At 33.7% G+C, this 9,522-nt stretch overlaps 1 protein-coding gene across 1 annotated transcript; it reads left to right on the forward strand.

Annotated features, from left to right (window-relative positions):
- The first annotated feature begins 5,875 nt into the window (after nucleotides 1–5,875).
- On the forward strand, nucleotides 5,876–9,522 carry LOC131651888 (probable LRR receptor-like serine/threonine-protein kinase At3g47570). Its single transcript, XM_058921615.1, has 3 exons — nucleotides 5,876–8,659; nucleotides 8,745–9,113; nucleotides 9,240–9,522. The coding sequence occupies exons 1-3, from the start codon at nucleotides 5,971–5,973 to the stop codon at nucleotides 9,254–9,256; spliced, it is 3,075 nt and encodes a 1,024-aa protein (XP_058777598.1). The 5' UTR covers nucleotides 5,876–5,970; the 3' UTR covers nucleotides 9,257–9,522.

Here is a 9,522-nt window from a genome sequence, read left to right on the forward strand (position 1 = left end):
TCTTCTAGTATATGTATATTGATGTATATGAAACATAGTTATATATTTCATAGGTTGGATCACTACTTCATATTACCCCACAAGTGATTTTGATATTTTAATTTCTAAGCGTGTTAAATTAGAATATTTACTTTTTAATTTCTATGGTGTAGTGAGAATATTTTTGGTAGTATGTTAATGACCGATTGTTTTGTACTGAATCATATGAAATTGCTTAGCTGAAGGTAAAAGTAAGCAAGTGTATTCAGAAAATAAGTTATAACGTGTGATTTTAATATTAGTAATGAATATATTCATTCTGTGTATGCCTTAGTGGCGGGTAGAACTTCTGTGTAGATGTCTCAGTGGCGGGTAATTATATTTTTCATCATGCATGGCATGACATATGCATTTCTGTGTGGTGCCTTAGTGGCGGGTTATTTTCCTCATTGATATGAGATGAATTCTTTGTGGTGCCTTAGTGGCGGGCTGAAATATCCGGATCATATAGTTTAGGAACATGCATATTCGGCATACGAAGGACATAGGATGGATTGTTGATAATTGTGATTACTGATTACATGTGTTTTGTTTTAAGTATACGGTCCAGTTGTTGTAATTCTCGTGAGTACTTTTATTTATTTCTCTTGGACAGGATATGGATAGTTATATTTGTCTGATTTTTAACTTCTGTTTAGTTTATTTTTGACATGGATAACTGACCCTTACAACAACATTTTAGGTACGAATGTGGAGTTCCAAAGTGATTGATGCTTGCTTGATGCGTGATTACGGGGAAGCATGGGTTTTCAAAACAAAAATATTTCAGTAGTTTATAGCGTGATCGTTTTATATTTCAAATTATTTATTTATTTACTTTCCTTCGAAAGAACTAGAAATATGGTGATTTTTCCGCTTATGAATTCGAACGGTCACAAAGTTTGATTAATTTTATAACCTTTTATTTGATTTAAACAAGTATTTTAATCATTTCTAAGTCATGTCTTGGATGAAAATCTGGGATGTTACAATTTGCATCTGAACTGTACCATCATGTGTTGTTAATGATGTTATTTGAGATTCTAACTTCATTTGGACATAAACTACATCACAAATTCACATGTGAGTATTTTGTTTGCTGAAAGATAACAATAATTTACTTCATTAGTGCAGATTTCTTCTAGCTATCTGTTAACGTTAGTGAAATTATATGTTAACATTTTCCGCTACATGTTGCATTTAGAAAGTTTGGTTGCCAGATTTCTGCTTAATTATCATCCAGCACTATCACTTCAATTATTCTCCCATATGCTGTGCTACTTTCTTTTGAGTTGAAAATCATTTAACTTGAATTTTGATAGTATTTTATATTTTTATTTTTCTGATGTAGCATGTTGGATCTAGTATTTAAATCCATATTGAAAGAGAGGGAAGGAGCATGCTTTTGTATTCCCCCAACCTAATTATCAAACACCCTCTTGCTCTTGAACCAAATGAAGCCTTATATTTGTAGATGAACACTGTCTATTGGTATCACAAATCCACCAAGAATGTATCTTCCTAACTCAAAAGCACAAGGTAACCCATAATTTGTTCTATTAGTACAACCACATTTTTTCCTATTACTTCCAACATAATCAACCCTCGATAACTCTTCAACAATGCATCTCAAAGTAGCTCTGGATAGAGAACCACGTAGATTACCATAAAATGGACTTATGTGTGCATGCTCAACCTCATAAAATCTTTTTTTGAAAAGAAGCTAGAATCTTGCCTACTTGTAACTTCATATTATCATTCATAGCTTCCCAACATTTGACCATGTCATCAATACTATTTCTTATCATCTGCTTTAACTTCTAATGTGCAGACTCAACCCTAAAAATAAAACAAAGTAAATATACAAAAAAATAACATCGTAAAAATTAATGCATAATAAAAATACTAAAAAATATGACATACCGATTAGTTATGGTGTTACCCAAATGAAATACTCGATTAATCCATGCTCCAACAAATCTTTGCCTATGTGTAGTCAACCATGTGTCTTTCAGATAATCAAGGAATTCACTACAATCAAAACATGTATGTTCAAATTGTTACAACCGTTGACTATACTCAACCTCATCATTAGCCCATATAACATCCATCCATCATGTCTCTATCGTCTCTTGCATGTCATTTACCATATATTGCTTGCATTTTGCACCGACATTTATGTTAATGTGAAATCGACATAGCAAATTAATCATCGTAAGAAACACAACTTCAGCTGCTTTCATCAAAGCAAGATCTCTATCCGTCAAAATCACTTGTGCACATAAATCTTTCTTCACAAACAATTGCTTCAGTTTATGCAAGACCCAACAAAAAATATTTGTCTGCTTACACTCTATATAAGCAAATGCAACTGTAAATGTCAACGCTCAACCCGGTCGATGTCATGCCAATAATTTTAAACAAAGGTTGTATATATTTGTTTGTCTTATAAGTTGATAAATGCCAAAATGTACTTATTTTGTGTATGTAAATAGTGGCACTTATCGATACTTTTGTTAATACCGTTTGAATAATTCCCCGTTTTGTGTATAAATACGTATACCTTGTGAATAGTTGTATTTTAATATACTTTTATATCATTTGATAGTTTTTTCTTTGTTTTTATAGGTATTCATGCTTATTGGAGCCTTGAGGAATAAAGTGTCAAAGGCACGACTTCGATTTTGCAGTTTTGGTGCAAGCCCGCTTAGCCACCGTCAAGCGGACTTCCATAGGCTCAAAATTAGGATGACCAAAATCATCATTTTGGTTTCAATTCATTCTTTATTGGATAGATCATTGAATAATCTTTCTAACGCTTTGAACCGGGCGCAATTCGGAGTTACGGTTCTCGAGTTATGGCGAAAACAAAATCTGATTTTTAGCAGACTCCGCTAAGCGGACTCTGTGCCGCTAAGCGGAACTGCAAATTTTCAGACTTGCTAAAAAGGGGAAAATCATATTTTTAGGTTATGGGTTGGGTATTTTTGAGTCCCAACACCATCAACTTCATTCTTAGAGTAGGATTGGCTTAGAAAACAACACCGGGTCATGCACTTGGAAGATCGGAGGTGGATTTCTCAACAACCGGAACTGACAACCCGTGAGATATTTGGTTTATCTCTTCTATTATCTGTGTATTTCTTTGTGTTGGGTTTGTTTGTATAGTTACTCGAATCTTATGTATATTTACCGATTATAATGTTATGTTTAACTTGCTTTACAAATCTATGTTGATGTTGTTCTGGATTTTTTGGGGATTTGGGTTGCTTTAGAGATAAACTTCTTGAATCCTTATCTAGGATGATAATCTGTTGGTTCTGAACTCTAGAGATAGATTTAGAGCTAGCATTCACTGTGGGCATCTGTACTTAATGCTTTCGTGTTTGAGCAGCGCGCGAGAGATCGTTGATGCGAGAATATGGATGTTCTCGCGACTTCGCGTTAGAGATAACCTTAGTTGTGAGAGGATCTCGTTTGTGCTTCAGAGATGGACGCTTATGTGAGAGATACGTGATGACATAGATGAGTATCGTAGGTTGAGTATAACGGGTTGGTAAGTGTATGTTTGTGAAGAGTGAATATATTTACATTCCTGATAAGTTATTTCTCTTCTAAGAATGTGTTTATTCTTTTCGTGTCTATATCTTTGTTTACTTTTTGCTCATTGAATCCCAAGTTCGAAACCGTAGAAACTGTTGAATGGCATCTCTCCATCTCTGAGGATGATAATTCTTGGATCAATATTTCTAAATCTTTTTTTGTTGCTTGCCATATACTGCATTCAACATAAGTGCAGTTCATAACTAAATATCTCTCACAACTTCAGAGTCATCTCTTTTCCTACTCCAGTAAACATAGTTTGCATCCTCTATAAACTTAAGAAAATGTTGTATCTCACTTCTTGGACCTCTTATCTCTTTTTCTATCACACTATTGTGCTTATATACTTGCGTGATCTGAGTGACATTCTCAGGATCTCGCTCTTTCAACGAAATCAAGATGTGTCTAGGTGAAACATGTCTCTTTGTCCAATCAACAACATGCTGCTTCTCATATGTGGTAAACCTACGAACAAAGGCACGACCTTCTAATCTATCAGGTAATCCATGATAATGAACTCCACATTTCACATCAATCTTCCATCTTGACCCATCTTTTGTCGGAGTCGATGGACATCCACATCTCTTAGTCGCACTTTGAGTTTCACTTTTGTCCTTGTATTTTCCCCTTTTATCGCAACCAAATATTACTTTGTTGCTTCTTCCTCTCTTGCCTGTTTCGGTGTCTGAACGAGTGATAATAACAATTACTTTATTTCTGATTCCAACCTCTTTAATTCATCTTATAACCTTTTCTCGTGTAGCGAATCTTTGAGCAGTTGTGAATTCATTAGTAGTATCTACAAATTTATAGTTTTTTTGACAAATTTGGAGCGGAATATTCATATATGAAAAGAAATTAAAAAGCATTCTGGAAGAGTTGAAAGAAGTGTTCTGGTTACCAAAATTGCAAACAGGATGACTTTAGGTAAGTGTTCCAGTTTGTTAATTTGCATACCAGATGACTTGAACGTATTTTTCTAAACCGCAAGTCTTTTCGTAAGTGTTTCGGTTTGTTAATTTGCATACCGAATATTTTTTCAAGGTGTTCTAGATTGCATGCGTAGGGGTGCATATCTTTCTGATTTTTTTGGTCAATAATAAAAAGTGAAATGATATTTTTAAAATAATTATAAAATACTTTAATCGTAGGGGTACGGAGCAAAATTTTCTTATATAAAATATGAAAAAACACTAACAAGCTACTTTGATTACTGTGAAAAATCATGCAAAAACTATAGATAATTATGCTCTATTTTACTTTAATTAATTGTTGGTGAATATAAGATTAATTACACTTATGTAACTTTCTTAGCCAATATGAAATTAATTTTCTTATGATTGTGATAAATAAATGTGATAAATTTGTAAGCAATGGTAAATGTTGTGAAGCACGGTACACCATTTTAAGTAAAGTATCGGTACCGGGTACCGGTATGCGTACGGTACTCACCCGGTACGCAGCGAAGCCGTATCAATTTTTTTTTTAATTTTTAAGTTGGTATACCAGCCAGTACATATTTGGTATCACGTACCCAATTTTTTTAATTTTTTCGGATGGTATAATTTGAAATTTTTTTTATTGGGTAAAAAAAAAAATTGGATATTTATTCTATCTATAAATAAAAAAAGTGAAAGGAAAACTAATCAATTACATTGAAATTCTTTCACACCCAAGTTGTTCATCTTTTGCTTAGAGAAATTGAAACAAATATGAATTTATTTACTCATTGAAAAGAAATAAACTCCATCTAATGTAGGCTGAGGATTTAGTTTTTGTTCATACGAATCTCCGTTTTTTTTCGGAGAAAGAGTAAATTTTATAATGAAGGATTAACAAAAATGTGGGATATTGGTGGAGATAAATGAGATCTTTTAATTGTGATTCATTTATGTTATTGTATAGATATTAATTTTTTTAAGCAAATTATTTTTTAATTTTTTAATTTTATTATTCTTTAGTTATTTTTAATTTTTTAATTTTTCAAGTTGCAAGTTTAGTATTACAGTTTGGTTAACTCAAGGATTCAGGATTGCAGGATGAGCATAAAATATGGTTATATGCCTTCAAATATGATTTAAATCATGCTTTCAAATTTATGTTCTGGTGTCCTGCACATATATATTTAAATCATGTCTGTTTCCTCCGGTTTATAATAAAACAGAATTGACTTGACTTTTGATGGCATTTTGTATTTTTAATTTCCTGGTGTAATGTTAATAAAAAAATTTCCATTTCCCACCACATGTATCTAATCTAGAAACTTTGGTACACTGCATTATCACTTCACTTTTTCTCCCATATGCCCTGCTACTTTTATGTTCAAACACCCTCTTGCTCTTGAACCAAATGAAGCCTTACATTTTCTTGTTACCTATGTCTTGGTTTTTATGCCTTCATCTCTTTACCTTAACCTTAATGTATTTAGACTCAAACAAAACTGTGACAATGGCACTAGGAAACCAAACCGATCATTTGGCATTACTCCAATTCAAGCACTTGATATCTAGTGATCCATATGGTATCTTAGATTCTTGGAACAGTTCAACCCACTTTTGCAAATGGAATGGAATCATGTGTAGTCCCAAGCATCAAAGAGTAACAACATTGATGTTGCAAGGATACAATTTGCATGGTTCCATATCTCCATATATTGGCAATCTCTCTCATATGAGATTCCTCAACCTTGGAAACAACAGCTTCAACGGAAACATTCCACAAGAATTTGGTCGTTTGTCACGATTAAGGTTTCTCCTTCTACTCAACAACTCGTTGACTGGAGAATTTCCTATGAACTTGACAAAGTGCTCCGAGCTCAAAGGAATACAGTTAGCAGGAAACCATCTTATTGGAAAAATACCTAGTCAAATTGGTTCTCTTCAAAAGCTTCAAACTATTCTTATTGGGAGAAACAATTTTTCTGGAAAAATCCCACCTTCTGTAAGGAATCTGTCATCCCTTATTATTTTTGGGACTGGCTATAATAACTTGAAGGGAAATCTTCCACAAGAATTGTGCTACCTAAAACAGTTGAAGAGATTATCATTCTATGCCAACAAATTGTCTGGTACACTTCCTTCCTGTCTTTATAATATGTCATCTCTTACTTTTATCTCAGCTGGAGACAATAACTTTACTGGCTCTCTTCCATCCAATATGTTCCACACTCTCCCCAATCTCCAAAATTTTGGCATTGGACGGAATCAAATCTCAGGTTTGATCCCTATTTCCATTTCAAATGCTTCCACTTTGATATTATTTGATATAAGTACAAATCATTTTGTCGGACAAGTTCCAAATCTAGGGAAGATACAAAGTCTTTGGTGGCTGAATTTGGCTTACAACAATATTGGCGATAATTCAACAAATGATTTTGAATTTTTAAATTCAATGACAAACTCTAGTAATTTGGAAATACTCTCTCTATCCGATAATAATTTTGGAGGTAGTTTTGAAAATTATATAGGAAATTTATCCGTTGTACTTAGTGAATTTTATATTGGAGGTAATCAAATATATGGACAAATTCCTCTAGAATTAGGAAATCTAATTAGCTTGAGTCTCTTATCCATGGAATATAACTTTTTGGAAGGAAAGATTCCAATTACTTTTGGGAAGTTTCAAAAGATACAATTTCTAGGTTTGGGTGGAAACAGATTATCAGGGGATATACCAGCATCCATAGGCAATCTCAGTCAATTGTATCATTTGGAACTTCAAGAAAATATGTTAGAAGGATATATTCCTCCAAATATTGGAAATTGTAAAATGTTGCAATACTTGCGCCTTTCACAAAACAACCTGACCGGAGTCATACCACCAGAGGTTTTTAGTATTCTGTCTTTGACAAATTTATTGGATTTGTCACTAAACTCACTGAGTGGTAGCTTACCGAAAGAAGTGGGCCTGCTAAAAAATATCAATAATCTAGACGTCTCTGAAAATCATTTGTCTGGTGACATTCCTGAAACTATTGGTGAATGTTCAAGCTTAGAATATCTCCAATTGCAAGGAAACTCCTTCAATGGAACACTACCGTCTTCTTTGGCTTCTCTCAAAGGTCTTCGATATTTAGACCTTTCAAGTAATCAATTGTATGGAGCAATTCCTGAAGTTATGCAGAATATCTCCGGCTTGGAATACTTGAATGTTTCTTTTAACATGCTGGAAGGTCAGGTGCCAACAGACGGTGTCTTTGGAAATGCAACCCAAATAGCATTGATTGGAAACAGTAAAGTTTGTGGAGGTATTTCCAAACTGCATCTACCACCATGCCCTATCAAGAGTGAGAAGCACACAAAACACCATAAACTCAGATTAGTAGCAGTGATAGTTAGTGTGGTTTCTTTTCTTATACTGTCATTTATTATAACTATCTACTTCATGAAGAAAAGAAACAAAAAACAACCATCTGATTCACCAACAACTGACCACCTAGCTAAGGTTTCGTACCAAGAATTATATCAAGGAACTGATGGATTCTCGACTAGAAACTTCGTCGGATCAGGAAGTTTTGGTTCTGTGTACAAAGGAAATCTTGTGTCTGAAGATAATGTTGTTGCCATAAAGGTCTTGAACCTCCAAAAGAAAGGAGCACACAAAAGTTTCATTGTTGAATGTAATGTACTCAAAAACATTAGACACCGGAATTTAGTTAAGATTTTAACATGTTGTTCTGGTACGGATTACAAGAATCAAGAATTTAAAGCTCTAGTTTTTGAGTACATGAAAAAAGGAAGCTTAGAACAGTGGTTGCATCCCGAGATTTTAAATGCCGAGCATCCAATAACATTGGACCTTGGTCATAGATTAAACATCATTATCGATGTTGCTTCTGCGTTACATTATCTTCATCAGGAATGCGAACAATTGGTCATTCATTGTGATCTAAAGCCAAGCAATGTCCTTCTTGATGAAGACATGGTTGCTCATGTGGGTGATTTTGGCATATCAAGACTTGTCTCAGCCATTGGTGGTACATCTCAGTCAAATACTAGCACAATTGGAATCAAAGGAACCATTGGTTATGCTCCTCCAGGTATCTTTTAAATTCTCCTATGTTTGGTGTAGACTAAATATTTTACTAGTGAGATGGTATTAACATATTTTTCTACATGTTATAGAGTATGGAATGGGTTCTGAAGTGTCTACATGTGGTGACATGTATAGCTTTGGAATTCTTATGTTAGAAATGCTTACGGGCAGAAGACCCACTGATGAAGTTCTGGAAAATGGTCAAAATCTGCATGAATTTGTCGCAATTTCATTTCCTGATAATCTTATAAAGATTTTGGATATAAGTCTTGTATCAAGAGATGCAGAAGTTGAAACACCAGATCGACACCATGACAATCTCCTTCAAACTTTAGATGGGTGCTTATTTTCACTCTTTAGGATTGGACTTATTTGCTCAATGGAATCACCAAAAGAAAGAATGAGTATTGTGGAAGTCACTAGAGAGCTTAGCATAATCAAAAAAGCTTTTCTCACTGGTGAGATAATTGAGATTTTTTATGATTAAGTTGAATCATAAATAACTCATTAATTGTTTATGGAGTTATAAATTGTTTTTATCATCTTCCAGGTAACAATGAGTTTCTTTTTTATTTGAATTTCAGGTGTTAGACACTCATAATACAATATTAAAGCTAAACTGAATTTCTAAGGTCATTTGGGAAAAGAGAAGTGTATTCAGCTTGATGCAGTGTTGTTAAGAAATTGAAGTGTCTCGCTGTTAACACGTGTGACAGTGTTTAGTTTACTAATGAGTTATTTAGTGAATTTGGTGAGCAATTTATTGTTATGTGTGATTGTGTTCAAAGTACATTTTTCCTGCTACCTATGCATTCTATACTAGTTGATATCAATAAGTAATGTTGTATTGATTTTTAATTCGATAAA

This window comes from Vicia villosa, linkage group LG2 (assembly GCF_029867415.1).
Source record: "Vicia villosa cultivar HV-30 ecotype Madison, WI linkage group LG2, Vvil1.0, whole genome shotgun sequence".
NCBI classification, from domain to species: domain Eukaryota; kingdom Viridiplantae; phylum Streptophyta; class Magnoliopsida; order Fabales; family Fabaceae; genus Vicia; species Vicia villosa.